Source organism: Leptodactylus fuscus, chromosome 11, assembly GCF_031893055.1.
Source record: "Leptodactylus fuscus isolate aLepFus1 chromosome 11, aLepFus1.hap2, whole genome shotgun sequence".
Taxonomy (NCBI): Eukaryota; Metazoa; Chordata; class Amphibia; order Anura; family Leptodactylidae; genus Leptodactylus; species Leptodactylus fuscus.
Window position 1 is genome coordinate 36,447,377 of NC_134275.1, and position 18,474 is coordinate 36,465,850.

Consider the following 18,474-nt stretch of genomic DNA (forward strand, 5'->3'; position numbering starts at 1 on the left):
TATAGGGCTTTTCTAGGACTTTAATATTGATGACGTATACTTTTAACACCCAGTCAGCTATTTATTTATGCAGCAGCGTTTCTCCACTCTTGCTTCACAGGCCAGTGACGTTGCCATGATGCTTGTTTGCATGGCTTGTTCACAGCTCAGTCCCATTCAAGTTAGTGGAGCTGAGCTGTAGTGCCAAGCTAAATATAGTATTGTGCTTAGTAATAGTGAACATAGCAGCCTCATCCATGCTGATCTGTGGGGCTCCCCGTTGTCAAGCCCCCACCAGTCAGATATGGTACATCTACTAGATATGGAGTAGATTGGTGGGCCATTCCTATTTCAGAGACTAAAGTGGGGAGCAACTGCTTATGTGCAACCAGCTGTTTGCTGAGCGCAAGCACTGAGCACCCCTGTTCGCTGGATCATTTGGGGTCCTGACCATTAAGGCATCCCATAGATCTGAGACTTATGGCCTTTGCAATGAATATGCTGTGTGGGAGTTTTCAGCAGGATCATGGCCGACCCTCTATATACCCAATGAAACCATAGGTGTGGCCATAACTGATCAACCCTGTCAGCATGCTGGACAGGCGGGGTGTTTTTTTTTTTTTTTTTTTTTTCTTTTTATTGGTTTTGTTGCTTATCTGATCTAGTGGCTGTTTAGGATCCAATGACTATGGGCACTATCACTTGGTAGCTGCCATTGTATATCTATGGGACTGACTGAGAGTACATTGATCATCTCTCTGTGTCAGTCCCTTGTAGCTTCATGTAGGGAACCGCTGTGCGGTGTCATACGGGCCAGTATGTCATCATGACACAACTCTTTAAAGGGGAAATGGCGCTGATTAACTATTTTTAAGATAAAAAAAATTCCTGGTATGTGTAGTTCTGCCAATATTGACATTTTCCTTTTACCACTTTATGTGTTACAGGTCTGACGGCGAGAACTCCAGGACGGTGAGGTGAGTTTGGATTCCCTATAATTCATGTTATTCCTTCTGCACTTGGGCATCCATGCTAGGAGTGTTGTGCCATTAGATTAACTTAGACTGTGCCGAGAGAGAGAGAGATCCCACTTTGGGTTAAATTCACCATAGGACTCTTCATAATCATGGACTTTGGTTTTTGGTAGACTCTTGCCTGGTTCTAGGAGGATCTGGCCACGTAGGGTTCCTCAGCTTTTGTTGGGTATGAATCCTAGTATTGTGCGTCCATTTATCAAGCCCCTCGAGTCTGGATATCATTTACTTTGTTTATTTGTACTCTCTATTCCTCTTGAAGATCCCGTTTGCCATTGAATTGCGTGCCAGGGAGTGTTGTCTTTATGGGTCCTGTGCTTCTTGCTACAGTTTACACAGCTTAAACTGCTTTCCGATGCTATACTGCGTAGATTACAATCTTTTGTTAGCACATTATCTCACTGTTAAATTGGTCTTTTCACTAGAGCATAACATCGCAGAGTGTGCTCGATTTAGACCAGACTTGTTAGTTCTGCAGCTATTTCTAGGCGTTGCTCAGCGCCTTTTATACTACAAGAAAAAAAAATTGCAGAGACATGTCCAAAAATGGAACTCTGATTTAAGCCAAAGCTGTATTCCCAACTCCTGGTAATGTAATCCACTTATTTCTTGGAGGAAATGCAACCAGGGGAACTGAAGTGCAGTTACCTCATGTGGCCACTGCATAGTGGGCGGAGTAGTGTGTGAGACTTCCTGTGCTGCTCTTTCCGTCAGCTGATCAGTGGAGGTACCCGGGTGTTAGACCCCCATGATCTGATATTGATGATTTATCTTAAAGGGGTTATCTGGTTTCTAACATTGATGACCTCTCCTTAGGAAAGGCCATCAATGTTAGATCTGCAGGGGTTCGGCAACCAGGCCCCCCGCAGATCTGCTGTACCCAGATAGCTTGGCTTTCAGTAATTACACACTGCAAGCCATGCTGATCACTTGACATACAAACTGTAGTGCCAAGTGTAGGTACTGCAGCTTGTAAGGTCATCCATGTTACAAACTGGATAACCGCTTTAAAAGGGAACTCCAAGACTATAGGGAATATGCAGATCTGTCTCCCAGGATGTAATTAGGAAAACATTGCCTCTGCTTGCTGCCTCTAGGACATCCCCCTTAAACATCAGGCCGCAAGCAGAGGCATTGTTTTCCTAATTACAGCCTGGGAAACCGATTTGGATATTCCCCAGAATCCCCCAGTGGAGCGAAAATGGCTTGTAAGTCTCCATACGCCTGCAAAGGTGTTCTCCTTAAGGAGTTTTCTTAGTCCCTGATCCAAGACTACATTGATTGCATGCTGTGGCTTCTTCATTACTTACCAACCACAGTAGCCTACAATGTGTAGTAGATGCGCTTGTTGCCACTCAGCTCCATTCATTTGAATGGGAATGAATGGCAGCATGGCCATGTGACCAATAAATGCGAAGTCTTTGGCTTGAGAATAGGAAGTGGAGTTCAATATCATAGTCTTGGTGAACCCCCTTAAAGAATACTCATTACTCACCTTACTGATCCTCCGCCTCTCCTATTCTAACACTGCCCATCGGTCTCTAGTTTCTGATCCCTCTAGGCACAGGAAGTGCTGCTCCGTTAGCTGCGGTGGTGACCCGGCTCACCAAGTGATTGGCTAAGTGGCCATTTCCTATGTGCCGAAAGGAAGTACAAACCAGTTGGAGCCCCAGCAGTGTTGGAATAGGAGCTGTGCAGGAACCATTGTAACCAATCCTGATCCCATCTTCAGAAATATTCCCCACTGAAAGAACAACTTTAGTGATGCAATTCTGACTGCCTACAGCCACCACCAGGGAAAGGGGTTTTTGTTTTAGTTTGTGGGTCGTATATGAAACTCTTGTTCTGTGCCGCTTAAAGGGGTATTCCCATGTACATAATTATTTTTAAATTTGTAGATAATTAAAAGTTAAACATTTTTGCAAATATAAGTAATAAAACATTTTGCAGAGTTTTAAAGATTTTCTCTAACTTTCTTAGTGTTGACAGTCTTGTTATCTTGATCAGTTGCCAGTGGATACGACCATGAATGCGGGAACTTTCTAAGGTCAGAAAATCCACCATGATTTCTTTATTGTGGCCGGGATATCTTCTAATACAAGTAGTGTCCCTGTCTGATATCCCAGCTACAATAAGAAAATCATGGCTGGATTCCTGACAAGTCCCAGACCATAGAAAGTTTCTGCATTAGTGGTCGTAATCATTGGCATCCGATCAAGACAACAGACTGTCACCTCTAAGAAAGTTAGAGAAAATCTTTAAAACTTTGCAGAATTTTTAGTTACTTATATTTGCAAAAATGTTTAACTTTTAATTATCTACAAATATAGATATGATTATGTACATGGGAATACCTCTTTAAAGAGAACCTTTAATACATGAACTTAAGCTGTTTTCATCCTTTTAATAGGAATCATTGAATTTTTTCTTTAGCCCCCATAGCTCCCCAGTAATCTGTGCAGTTGGTTTTGGTGCCTTACATGCTAACTCTAATGCTAAGTGGGTGGTGTGAGGCAGGAGCAGGTAAGGGGGCGTGACTCAGAGCTCCAGTCAGAGGTAGACAGTGCTTGTCAGCTCCTGCCTGACACCAGCCACTTAGGCACCAAAACCAACTGCACTGATTGCTCAGGAATGATGGGGGCAGGATAAAAAAAATTCCAACAGCGTTGGAATCATTATTAAATGATGTAAAGTGATAGTGAAAGGTCCTGTTTAAGTTTGTGCTGTGACCTGCTGCTAGGGTTAAACTCCCCAAAACCCCTAAAATCTCACTATTTAACATAAAGCTGACAGTGGTACCCATACATGTTACATTTTTGCTTATCTGTCTATTGGCCAGGTGATATTTTTATTATTAACTTTATTTCTGTATTTTCTTAGAAACAGAGTGTATTGAATATCTGTAGAATAATTATATAATTTCCCATATTTTTTGCATGCACTCCAGCCTGTGATCTATTACTGGCGGTCTGGGTGTCCTCATGATAATCCGGCCTGCTGAGTTAATTGCAGCACTCGGCTGATTATTGCACTATGCTATCAGTAATTGCCAGTAATGATGCTCTCCAAACGGACAGAATCGCTGTCAATCTGCGCAAAATATATGCTTTATGGATGACCGCCGGCAGCCCCTATCAGGCGGCATCACTAATCCCCACCATTGGTTCCTAAGAAAGAAGTAGCTGATGGATGGCCATCAAAGGTGTTTTTATATGTAAAATTTGTCCCTTTAATGTATAGATCGTAAAGCTTTTTTTACTGGGTAAGAGCTCATGCTGAAGTTTTTCGCAGTGATCACACTGACCCCTTATATTCTATCGCCCCATACACACGGCCATGTATAATGACAGGCCTGCGTATGGGGTCGTAGGCTCAGGGCAGGTCGTATTTCTATCAGTTATGCTAAAATAATGAATTTGTGGAGGCATGGTTGGCACACTGACCTCATCCATGTGCCATCTGACACATGCAAGCAATCAACATAGACATTGGGGAAGATTTCTTAGGGTGGGTTCACACTATAGTTATTTGTATGTAGCTATAATCCAGATGGAGCCCCCTCTGTCTGCATTCACCCCATGTACAAACTTGATGAATGCTTTCTTCCGTCGTGTTCTTTACACTTCTGATGGAAGAAGTGCATGCCTGCAGGACAGAAGTCATTACACATGATAAAAGGCATTGTTTACATAATAGTCAATGGCAACGGACACAGACAAAAGGGGGTTCCGGCTGTGCCCGTTACTCTGCTGCCGTTACTGTCCTTCGCTGTCATCCTGTGACGAACGAGAGCAGCGAGCTGTGATAACTTTAGTATCTGTATGATAAAAAAAATTGCCATTGCCTAGGACAAAAAAATATCCTGACTTATTATGCCATCCTCATGTCTGACAAATTTCTTCCAACTGCTGGGACGGATCCTCTTCTGCCATAGACAATCACTACATCGCGGTTGTGAGAGAATTGCCCCGACCGCTTGTCATTGGTTGGATGGGCCAGATGACGGCTTCAGGCTTCCATTTCTTCGAGCGCTTTCCCTTTTAAGTATTTTCTCACCGCTTGATTCTGCGAATCCCAGTATTAATGAAGCAGAATCGTTTGCGTGAATGTGACAAATGTAAGGGTGGGGCGTGAAAATATCAAAGGCAGCGGCCATGTGCTTGATGTCCCAGTGCAGATTTCCCACAAGCAGTGGATCACACTGTATGCGTCAAGTACTATAATGAGCTTCATGTGAATGAGGAAGGAGGGGGTGAAAAACCAGCGGTAACAAGCACGTGCTGTCTTCTATAGAATGGTTGTCTAGCATTGCCATATGGATTTAAGGATCTCGTTGATAGGAGATGTGGCCGTGTCACACCAATACGGTTATTACTTTTTGACTCCTTAATGTATATACATTGTGTCATAGAGAGTCATTGTGGTGCATGGAGTTTATCCAAGTTTGATTTCTGCCAAGGTTAAGCCCTGAGGTGCAATGTGATGACAAATTTACAAAAATCTAAAACTTGGTCTCCATACTGGTGGTGTCACTCTGGCAGGTCTTTGAACACCCTTGGGCGACTGTGGGCTGCTTATAGTTACACCTTGGTTAAGCCCCTCTCCCACTGGAACGCTACATAGCGCAGTGGGAATCGGGCATGCAATAAGCAATACAAGAATCGCATCTCAGGAGCTTCTAGTCTGCGCCACTTGACAAGCACCATCCCTTATAGCCAAGGACAAAAGAGACGGGTCCGATGCAGGACATCCATAGAGAACATCCTTCAGTGGACTTAACAGTGGCAAAAACTATCCAAAAGTGTAGCCTCTTTGTTGTAAACCCTGCATAGTACTGTATATTGTGTTGCAGCCATGTCTGGCAGCTTCATCCAATTCACTTGAATGGGACTGAACTGCAGAACTGCCACATGTTTTATTGGTATGATGTCACAGTCGCAAAGAAGAAACCACAGCTTTCTTGGCCCTTTTGGTTGACTTTAGTGCCAGGGGTCAGACTGCCACCGGTCTGGCATTGATGACCAAAATCCTTCAAAGTCACGTTTGCCTTTATGTCCTATGCATATGTTCAAAGTTGTCTGCGAGTCCATGGAAAACCTCCATGTGCAGTCTACAGACCCTATAAATACTGACCCGGCAACAAAAACAAACAGGAATCTACCTATCTACAGGACCTACTCCACATTTTTGGCCCCCATACAGATCTGGGCAAAATACGGCCATGTGCTTAGGGCCACAGAAATGAATGGGTCCGTATACTATCCAGTATTACTAGTCTGTAATAACAAAAGTATTACAAAGTATAAGCAGAAAATGGATTTGCACTCCTGTGTTTCTTCCTGTCATTCCCACAGCCATGTGAGTACCATATACATACCCAGAATTTCCATATGACTTCTCTCTACTCTTATGTATAGGTAAACCGTAAGCAGTCCATAGACTTAGACCTATTTTGCCCCGTTTTAGCGTTTGTTTGTTTCAAGATTTGGTGAAGGTCCAATCCGACCTGCACACCAAGTTAATCTTTCGACAAGTCTATAAAAATGACTAGTTGGGGCTACACATTTTATTAATGGGTGGAATGGATGAAGCTTTTTGTATATCATTCCTATTTCTCTAAAATTCTGGCTTTGGTCATCCTGGATTTTTAGTTTCACGGCAACAGCTACAGATTGACTGACTACTTGTTCTCGAAAGTAGTGCGAAGTGTGAAACGCGGGCTTTCATATTTGTCACTGAGACAATAGACGGCGCCTCTGCGGCTGCCAGCTGTTATTGTATTGCCGCTGTCCTTGATATAATGTATAGATCTAGCAGGATATACCAAGGTCTGTTCCAATGTCTGCAGTTTTCCATTCAGATACTGAGATTAGATTAATAAATGTTCTTCTCTTTACATTAGATGCCTTTCATTTACATGCATCTATTGCATCTCGATGATTGGGGTTGGCTGGGCACCCCGTCCTTCCGGCTGCGTACTACTGTGAGGAGACTCCAGTCTCTGGCATTAATTTAATAAGGACAACTCTCTGGTGTTGCTAAGGAAATGAGATATAAATGGCAGGAGACAAGAGAGCAGTTAGCGTGCTGGTAATTGACTGTGCGGAGTTTGGAAGCCCCCGTCGCCTGTCAATCAAAGCACTAAGTTCCCTTCTGAGTGTAAAAGTATATGCCAGCTATTGCAGAAGCTTGTTATAAGTGGGCAGTGACACATAGAAAGATAAAGGCTGAATTTACAGGCATTAGGAAATGATTGACGCTCTCAGCTCATGCTGTGATTTACCACTGAGTTAGAGGAGGAGAGAACTGCTTTATTCAGACTCGCTAACTTTTCAGACAAATTGGTCTCATTTAATAGAGCATGTGGTTCTGGACCAAAATGTACTTGCACTCTATTTAAAAAATGTGTTTTGTCTGAAAAACCTCCTCTAAAATTCCTACCACTAGGTGTCTCCCTTCTTGCTAATTTTCTGTTCGCTCCCTGTTACTAGGGAAGTTCTGTCTTTAGAAACCAGAAGGCTGAAGACTTGAATACAGTGTGAGCAGAGGGAGGAAGGAAAGGTCTCTTTTCACAGCCTCCTCATTACTTTACCTGCCTATACACTGCTCACAAAGGAGTCTGCAGCTTCTTGTAGCTCACAGTGAGTGTAAGGAGAGTCTAACTGCTTCTAACTAGCTTCTGATGTTAGTCCTAGATGGCAAGCAGCGTTCCTTATTGTGCGCAGAAATCTCCTTCTTTGTGATCCTATAACTCTTTCACTGCCAAGGGTCTCCGGAAATTTGCATCACCGGTAGCTGGAGCAATTTTCACAGTTTTGAGATGGACAAATCAAACCTAAATTGGGACATTTAAAAAAAATCATCTAACCCCACCCCCCATACCTATATATTTCATTAAAGTAGACATCTACAGCATTGTCAGAATGCCACTTAGTACCTTCATGCAAATTTAAAGTGAATATTTGTTTGGTTTATTAAAAAAAAATGCAAATAAATATTTATTAGTTGCTAAAAGTGAAAACCAAACAAAAAATTATATTCACCAAACCTTCTAACAATAATTCAACATGTGAGTTCATTCATATCACTAAGGCCTAAACCTGCATGCACATAGCTTCAGAAAATCCCAGAACTGGAAGGAACAAAAATCTACTTTGACTCTGGAAATGGTTTTAAAAAACAAACAAACCCAAAAACATCCTATAAAATATAAAGATTACACACCGTGGTAAGCAAGTGAACCCCTAAGCCCTATATATTTTTTGAAAATGGACAACCTGAAGATTATATATGTCTCAATGGGTTATCAATAACTATATCCACCTTCATGTAACTTTGTGACAAGCACACATAATCACATAATTTTTTTTTGAAAAAATTAACTAAAACATGTTTGCACCTAACACTCATGTACAGTCTCACATTCATGTACAAAATACATTTAAAATAATAGCTTAAGGTGTAGACAATATGTGTGTGTGTGTGTGTGTATGTATATATATATATATATATATATATATATATATATATATATATATGTATGTGGGTGTATGTATGTGTGTGTGTATATATGTGTATGTGTGTATATATATATGTGTGTGTGTGTGTGTGTGTGTGTGTGTATATATATATATATATGTGTGTGTGTGTGTGTATATATATATATATATATATATATATATATATATATATATATATATATATATATATTTGCATATACACTATATACTATATGTTATATGTACCAAACATCAACTACAACAATACAACAAGAGCTTGGACTCCCAAAAACACTAATACAGAAGACAGGCAGGATTTTGCTGTTATTCACTAATATGTTAAAAGTCTATACTATACTACACCTGTGACTGTGATACCAAAATCTAACTTTTTTTTTTTGAGATTGCACAGCATACCGTATATACCGTATACTGTATATAAAAACACAACTTAATATGTATAATGTGTGTGTATGTATGTATATATATATATATATATATATATATATATATATAATGTGTATATATTGGCAAGGGCGGGTGTTAAAGAAATGCCAATATCGTAGAAATGTGCTAACCCATTTTCTGCATAAAAACTAAACAGGACTTTACATAAAAACTTTATTTTCTATCCCTCTATAAAAATTGTTGCAATTTATTCGTTCATCTTTATTGATTATTATTACTATTATTTTAGCGTGTAATGGATATCGCTAGAGATGTATTTTACTCTAGAAAGCTCAGGCATGGACAGGGCAGGGATTGGGTGAAATTTAAACTTTGATAACTTTTTGGGTCTGCGACCTGGACAAAGGTGAATGCCTGGGTGACTGCACCAATAAACTTCACTTGTTATGTTCAGAGGGTATTACATAAGAATACCCCTCTTCTCGTAAGGTTCAGGGGGAAATTACATCATCCCTCTGTGACAATCAGAGTGTAAAAGTATGGTATGCTCTCTGATTGTCCCTGCTACTCCCCTCCTGGTGTCACATACTGGTTATGTACAGATGATGATGATGATTCATCTCTGTGCAGTCTGGAGGGCTCCTCCTCCCTCCTCCTACTGCAGTTCCTAAGATGCTTCCTGAGACAGAATGGGGAACACTTTAGAGCCATATATCTCAGGACTAGATGGGGCTGTCATCTTCATAACCCCAACTAGTCCTGAGATATCTGCATTAGTAGTAAGAACGTATTGGATACGTCCTCTGTTACAGACGTACTACCCTGGTAGAATGTATAGATATGTGGTTGGCAGAGAAAAGGTTAAGCTGCATCATTACCTGGATATGCAGTCCATTGTCCTTGGATTTCCTATATTATGGTCACTTGGGCTATTCTCACCTAATTGTTTGCTATTCTACAGTTACTCCTGGTAAAATTACATGCACAACAACTAGTTGTAAAATGGACAAGAAATTTTTCCAGTGCTCTCTGGCACACTTTCTGAATGGCCATATGTATGTACAGTAGATACTTGTGAGTCTATGTCCCGTCCACTATGACGGGTGTATGACTTATGGTTTTTCTGAATCAGGACATCTATATGATTTGGAATTATTAATAATGGCTGGGGTGTCCTAATCGGGGTCGTCAATGTCTCTCGCCTTTCTAGAGCAAGAACTGATAGTTCATAACATATGGATGTAATCCTGCCACTTATGTAAGTGTATATACATAGATATCACCGTGTATCACTATACATTCTGTGGGGTTTTTTTTTCTCTTCCCAGAATCTTTCTTTAGTGTGTTTTGCAGGCAGTGATAGTTCCGGGTACCTAGCAACCACTTTATGTCCTATATTGGTGACATAATTTAAAGGGAACGTATATCCACACACACTTTCCCTAAACCGCCGCTCTGGGGCTATATCCAGTGGCTAAAGGGTTAATTACTCCTGAAATCCTCGCCTAATTGACGTCCCAGAGGATGGGTACGTTATTACAGGCAGGATCCGTCATAATGGGTGCACAGATTAAGCAGAGACCAGTGCACCTCTATTGACTGCGCAAGCGCTGGACGCTGCTTGTAATGACATCCTGGCCTGTAGGTTGTCAGTCATGGCAGGTCTGCATGACTTCTCAGCAGTTTGGAACCTCCCACATGACTCTTTACAGGTAATTAACATACATATAATAAATAATTAATAAATTCCATTACATAAGTTGGCTGAAACACCATGGTGGTGGTTCAGCCTGTACCTAACCTTCAGAGGGGTTGTCTGGTGAATAGTAATTTACTTGGTTCTGGGATTTGCAGATTATGGAACAACCCGTGGGTCATGTGATTCTCGGCAGTGTCCAGCTACCCGAATTTCTCTACCCCTTTCTTCCCCAATTTTGCAGGTAAATTACCTGTGCGACTATAGTACAGCCATCCTCCATAGGACAGGTATCCCGGGACCAGGTAAGTAAATTACTACTCCCCAGACTATTCCTTTAAATAAACTACATAAGTCAATAGTACGGTGTGTTTATAGGAAAGCACACCATTTCTATCCAATATGACTTGTATTCTGCGGTATTGAGCAGTTTTTTCCTGTGTGGGCTCCATCTGTAGTTTGCAGTTCTCTCTCATCTGGTGGGTGACATCGATTATACACTGGTTACAGAGAGGATTCTCCTACACTTGGGACCATGCAGGACATGTATAGAGAAGCACTATGTACTGATGTAAATAAAGTACTTTGGTTGTGACAGAATGCTCCTATGTAGCTGCAGTATCATACTAATGCCATGTTTCTGCTGCCATCTCTCTTTTCCCTCTGCTCATTCCTTGCCCCCCACCCCATAGACTGCTATACATATGTGTAATCTGGGTCATGCGACCTGCAGTATATCGCAAGACAGCAGATTTTTCAGAGTGAAAGATCCAAAGGTGCATTTCTCTGTAGGCTATATTACAAGGTTTCTTAGGATGTCATGGACTACTGATTTATGCAGAGTTTGTAACATTGTAAGGACGTAAGTGCAGTGATTGGTTCCCTTTAAGTAGACACATATATGCGCAATAATGTTCTGCATAATGTACTGCCTCTGACCTGGACTGGATTTTTAGGACTTTGTAAGGTTGATGGGTGACCTAAATGAGGAAGTAGCTAACTTCTTCTTCTTGGGTTACAGTGGAAACCAATGTAGTTGGCAGCCTTAAACTTGGCATCAAAAGAAAGGGATTGACCTTTGGATCTTACCAACAAAATCACTTGTTCTGCCGTTTCCAAGGTATTTTAGACAGACTTGCATGAGCTTGGGTACTTGAAATCCACTTCACTTAGCATGGGTCAACCGTAGTCCCATGGCAAATTCAGGTAACCCACTGAGATATTGTTGTGAACCTGCGACAGAATCCACATGTAATGCTGACAGATGTCCGCTCTTCTGGTCCGTCAGAGAAACAAATCTGCAGTGTGTATGTACCTGGTGGTCCGTCTGGCCCCAAGACCATAGGATTGGTGGGGGTCTCAGTTGTTAGCCCCCTACCAGCCTGACACTGTTGTCCAATCCAAGGATAGGTGATCAGTACTTTAATCCCATAAAACCCCTTTATTGTTAGGATCTGCTGAAACTCCACTAGTTGAGTACATTCAATGATCTGGCTTTCTGGTAGTCTTGAGGATTCTGGCTTTCTGAATTTTACTGTATTACAGGATTGCTTCAATTCCCTAAAATTTCCTTTCCGTTTAATCCTGACCTCCCCCTCCCCAGATAATTTTGGGTGTTAGTATGCGTCTTGCATCTCTCCGCAGCGGTTCCCTGACATGCTGCAATGTTTACTGTCAATACAGAATAATATTACCGCAGATGAGTCCAGTTCTCGCCTCTTCTGCCTTTCTAAATTGTCTCTATGGACATCGCTCCTCCATTAGTGGCCACCTACACTCAGCTGAACCCCCTGATTTGTGTAAAGTCCCCCCATTTTGTCTCTTCAGCCCACTAGAAAATTTGGCTTCCCCTTATATTATCAGGACTTTAATGAATTTAATATACAGGGTTAAAAGACAACTATCTTTCACACTTCCATATTGCGTTGCCGTTCAGCCGCACCGTTGCCTTGGAGACTGTCGCTGGTAAACTGTATGGGGGGGTGGGGGAGTCTCTTTCCAAAATAGCCCCTCCTCCTCCTCCTCCTCCCTTCCATGTTAATTGCTGGGTGTGAGTCATTCTGCAGCTGTAGCCCTGATGCTCTGCACTGGCTCTGCCCTTCACCCTCTGCCTGGTAAAGGGCATGTGCCGGCCGCGGACCCCTTAGGCTACATTTAAGATAATTTAAAGGTTCATTTTAGTTGCTTCTGTGGGGGGGCGCAGCCTTGCTTGTATATGTAAACCAATTTACTGTCGGCCTCCATCACATGAGCCTTTTATATTGCACAGACTGACTCCACCATGGACTGTAATTTTAAGCTGCATTTTTTGGGGGCTTGCAATAAAAATGAAGGGCTAATGCACAAAGAGCGTCACTAATATAAGGGTGGCTCCCGCCTAACATCGTGTACATTTGGCCTGCACCTCTTAATGGTCAGTTCTGTAGCTGATCTATAATTTGCATGTTATTCTCCATGCTACAAAGCCCAGGGTTGTACATAAGCCGGTAATGGACAGGATGCTGCAGGGGATGTGTTTTGTTATACAGTACGCACACTGTAGTGCCAGGTCTTTGCCTGCTTTTATGTCTCATTTAGATGTGTACCGTTGAATTTGCCCAGGGAATCCCTGCTATCTAGTGACTGCACATCTGCCATGGATGAGACACAGAAGTGCATTCTGCTTATGCATTATGGGATATAGGGGAGCATTTGGACTAGGTTCAGACTGTGCTTTTAACATGCAGTACTGCAATGCAGATCGCCATACAAGCTGATCTGGGATCATTTGCAGCTGTTAGACTGTAGAGCTATTGCAATTATAGGGGGCGCTCCAGACTACAAAGTCAGACTTTTATATTGGTTCTTACAGTCCAACTTCTGTTAGATGGACTGCATAGCTACACTGTAGGCTGGCTGCTATTAAAGGGGTTTCTCGGACTGAACAGCTAGACTGGCATTTGAGAGAAAATAATACCCTTGCTGTAAATGGCGTACTGTTTAGTTACCACTGGTCTATGCTTTGAGTTTGTGAGAAAAATGCATTAGAAATATTTTGCTGTTGACTTCCATTATAGTGGACACACTCAGCTGCACAGCAAGGCTGCTGTTCTAGGGGGCGCTCTGGACTTCCCAACCAGACTGCAGTTATAGTGGACGCACTTGGCTGCACAGCAGGGCTGCTGTTCTAGGGGGCGCTCTGGACTGCACAGTCAGACTGCAGTTATAGTAGACACACTCAGCTGCACAGCAAGGCTGCTGTTCTAGGGGGCGCTCTGGACTTCCCAACCAGACTGCAGTTATAGTGAACACACTCGGCTGCACAGCAAGGCTGCTGTTCTAGGGGGCGCTCTGGACTTCCCAACTAGACTGCAGTTATAGTGGACGCACTTGGCTGCACAGCAGGGCTGCTGTTCTAGGGGGCGCTCTGGACTGCACAGTCAGACTGCAGTTATAGTAGACACACTCGGCTGCACAGCAAAGGCTGCTGTTCTAGGGGGCGCTCTGGACTGCACAGTCAGACTGCAGATATAGTGGACACAATCAGCTGCACAGCAAGGCTGCTGTTCTAGGGGGCGCTCTGGACTTCCCAACCAGACTGCAGTTATAGTGAACACACTCGGCTGCACAGCAGGGCTGCTGTTCTAGGGGGCGCTCTGGACTTCCCAACTAGACTGCAGTTATAGTGGACGCACTTGGCTGCACAGCAGGGCTGCTGTTCTAGGGGGCGCTCTGGAGTGCACAGCCAGACTGCAGTTATAGTGGACGCACTTGGCTGCACAGCAGGGCTGCTGTTCTAGGGGGCGCTCTGGAGTGCACAGCCAGACTGCAGTTATAGTGGACGCACTTGGCTGCACAGCAGGGCTGCTGTTCTAGGGGGCGCTCTGGAGTGCACAGCCAGACTGCAGTTATAGTGGACGCACTTGGCTGCACAGCAGGGCTGCTGTTCTAGGGGGCGCTCTGGACTGCACAGCCAGACTGCTGTTATAGTGGACAGTGCAATCTGTGTTATAGCCTACGCAGCCAGACTGCTCTTCTAGAAGTTGCTCCAAAGCTTTAAAGCCATCCTGGGCAGAATAGCCATAGCACTGTTATAGGGGCACTCTGCACTGCACAGCTATTCTACTGTTAAGAGTGCACCCTGAGCTTCACTGGCACTGTTATGGGGACACTCTGGGTGTATAGTATATTGCATCTCATGTCTTAGCCCAGTCTGCCGTTTAGGGGTGCTTTAGAGTTGTGGTAGACCTCTACACATACTTCTTATCTCTGAACCACTGCAAGTTGCTAGAAGATTCCCCTCCTGTGGCACAATGCAGTTTGCACTTCCAGCAGCCTATGCAGGACGGATTACTCTTCCAGCCCTGTAACCTTGAGCACCCAGCTTTAAATGCCATCAAGTCTTCTAGATGGATGGTAAGTGCTCGGGGGCAAGGTCTCTACAGTCTGCGGATGCATCTGTATTGAGCCGTAATTACACTTTACCATAACAAATCTGGTGCCAAGTCATTTAGCCTTTTATAGCTTCAGTGAAATTAAAGCGAGCCTCCCCTCCAGCATCAAAAAGGTTAATTAATAATGCATTCATTAAAGGGATGCCAAACTTAAGCTAAAATAAAACACAATGGATGTTTTTTGCACATTACAATCTGATGCCCAGGCCCGTGCATTATAAAGGTGCCCGGATCATCTCCTATGGCATCTTCTGAGATGGCAAGACATTAACATGCAAACTGGCAGAGATTCTGACGAACTTCATTTCCGATTCTGCCCAGACCATTTTGATGAAATATTAAAGGATCTGCGCTTTTGCAGAGAAGGATGCCAAGGGACTGACTTCTGTCATGGAGCCCAAGGGTACACAAGCGCGGGTATATAGAAGGGCTGATAGAGGACGACGAAACACAATGTCTCCGCGTGACGTCTGAAATTGTATTTTATTTTTTGCCTTTTGAAGTCAGTTTCCAAAAATGTCAGGTCCATGACCTCTAGGTCCTTAGGTGTCGTAGATTCTGAGTCATTTGCATTCCCTCAGTCTTGTGAGAGCTGCTGCTCCTGTACCCCATTAAATACCAGCTGTCTGGCTATGTGTCACCTAGAGTTAGCTACCCTGTAAAGCCAATGTCCAGCCCACTATGGAGCCCTGAAATATGGCAAGGCAAATCTGACAAGTCTCTAGTGAAGACTAGAGGTGATGTATTGGGTTGGACATACTAGTAGATTCACAGGGAAATAAGCCAAATCATATTCCTAGTCACGGCGCTATAATGGGTCAGACTTGGATTCGCCGTGAGTTCGGCCAAACCATAAACCTAGTCAGGGCTCTGTAATGGTCGGACATTGGTTCACAGGGAAATGTGCCAAATCTTATGACTACCGGTAGTCAAGGCACTATAATGGGTCAGACATTGATTCACAGGAGATTAAGCCAAACCATAGGTCTTGTCAAGGCTCCGTAATGGTCAAACATTGACTCACAAGAAAATCTGCCAAATCATATCCCTAGTCAGGGCGCCAGAATGGATTGGACACTGACTCACAGGGAAGTCAGCCAAAGCAGATCCTTAGTCAAGGCGCTATAATGCGTCAGACATTGACTGAGCGTTACAAGTTACCAAAATTCATCCTCCTACTGCAACAAGAAACTGCCACGCTTCATGTCCATTTACAAGGTGGGTTTCGGCCTTTACATTGGTGTAAGACCTCTAGCGGGAACACCAATGCCGATTCGGGTTTTTCGAGAGAGCAGCGGCTTTCCGTAGCGGCCTTGTAACTCTCATATTTGCTTCTCCACTTCTTTCTGGCTATAGCTACTATTGGTAATTCTAGGTCCTAAAGAGTGAGGGATGTGACCAGTCTGAACTGAAGCAAAGCAAGCCACAATCCCATAGGATGTATATGCATGGCCTTCGTGGTACGTACATGACGTGATCTGTTGTACTATGATGTAACTGCTATCCTAATATAACCTCCATTCCTCTTCTGTATTTGGAAGAAAGTCAGCTTATACAATGATCTAAAAAATACAAAAAATGACTGTACGTACTAATGTCATGTATGTTCTCTGCTATAGGTACGCCACCTAGTGGAGCTTTCTGAATAATTCACTAATAACTATACAGTAATAATAATAAGTCTTTAGCTCTAGGTGACAGAGGCCTCAGTTATCACATTGTTGCCCACAGCAACCAATCACAGGGCTGCTTTCATTGTACCAGAAGAGTTTAAGAAATGAAAGCTGAGCTCTGATTGGTGACCATAGGAAACCAGGACAGATAGGTCTATATTAATACATTACTCATCTGTAGTAATCCCCAGACATAGCGCTAACCTATTCTGTAGAAGCATACCCACCATTTTAGTTCTTTATCTCCAACTCCCATGTTTTAGCATGGCGCAGCTCCACTGAATCCATCTACTATAATTCTGGTAGGCATGACAGCCTGGCGCTGAACAAGGATCTGCCCATGACCGTTTTAAAAGTGTAAAATCTTTTCCCTCTACCCTTATTACTATTGTCAGACATTTAATGGATTTTGTTTGTTTCTCTGTGAATGGTAGGTAGAAACCATCAGCAAGCAGGCCCTTAGAGATTTACTGTCATGACTTCTGATCCTTAACCCTTTAAGGATGCAGCCTAGTTTTGGAGTTAAGGCTTTAGCACTTGGCATGACATGGTAATTTTTTCGGGCAGGTCATTGCGAGTCCAGCAATACTGTGGTTCTAGACGTCTTATATCCGATCACTTATACTAAATACAATACCTTGTTGTGCAATATAGAGAGTTTGCCTGGGATTGCCATATTCTGACCCCATCATTTATTTATTTTTCTTTTGTTGATGGAACTATGTAAAGGTATTTATTTTGTGGTGGGTTTGTTTTATCGGTGAGGCCCCATGTACATGACGGAGTGCGCCCTCTAATGTGCCGCCAAGTTTGCTGCAGAATGCGTTCTGTAATGTACTTACCTCTACGGGGGCTTTGGTGCGTTCTGTTCCAATGATAGGATCTGCTCTATGTTCATTGAAACGGAGCATCGGACGCCTGCTCGGAGCTTCAGATGGCCATTAAGATGTGGAAGGTGAGGTGGCCAAAAGGCGGCAAACTGTGCACATATAGATAACTATGTAGCATGTAGAGGTAACCCGAACTTCTGCAACTGTTTATACTGCTGCATTGTGATAACCACAAAAGAAGTAAATAGAAAAAACTTTTTTTTTTCATTGGTTTTTGTTGTCTTCTGTGATAAGATATCACACTGCAGCAACCAATGTTAAACAATTGCAGAAGTTCGGTTAACTCTGCTACATCTGTACGTGTGTTGTGTTTTATAATCTACAGCAGGGGTCGGCAACCCCTGGCACGCGTGCCAAGACTGGCACGCGAGGCATATTTTGCTGGCACGGCAGCCAGCCCGTATCCTTCATGCACTAAATTGAGAGAGAGAGCGTCCTTTCAGAAGCTCGGCTAAAGCCGAGGTGTAGGACACGCCCCCTTCCCTCCCTGCCACCAATCGGAGATGAGCCTCTCAGCCTCTCGCTACACAGGATAAGGGCTCCCTGGAGCTGCTGCTACATGTGAGGAGGAGCTCCTGCCGTCTGCAGCCCTGAGGAGAGGAGCAAAGTGAAAGTAAAAACACCAGGTACGTGTGTTACTAACTATTCTTATTACTGTCAGGCATTTGGGGTTATTACTTTAGTTTTAGTAACTCCATGTGCCTCACATTAATAACAGTTAACCCCATCATATCCCTCATATTAACCCCTGTGTGGCTCACATAAGGGTTACTGATGTGTGAGACACATGGGGGTACTAATAAAGGACCTATATAATGAAGATGTTCACTTATTACCTCTATATGTCTCACATATCAGTATC

At 43.1% G+C, this 18,474-nt stretch overlaps 1 protein-coding gene across 2 annotated transcripts in view; it reads left to right on the forward strand.

The window, feature by feature from the left end:
- LOC142184646 (IQ motif and SEC7 domain-containing protein 2-like) overlaps positions 1-18,474 on the forward strand; it is a 147,421-nt gene that overhangs the window by 49,573 nt on the left and 79,374 nt on the right. For both annotated transcript variants that reach the window (XM_075259665.1, XM_075259669.1), the window contains exon 3: positions 927-956. In XM_075259665.1, the coding sequence (XP_075115766.1) occupies positions 927-956 (30 nt within the window). The remainder of the gene's footprint in view (positions 1-926; positions 957-18,474) is intronic.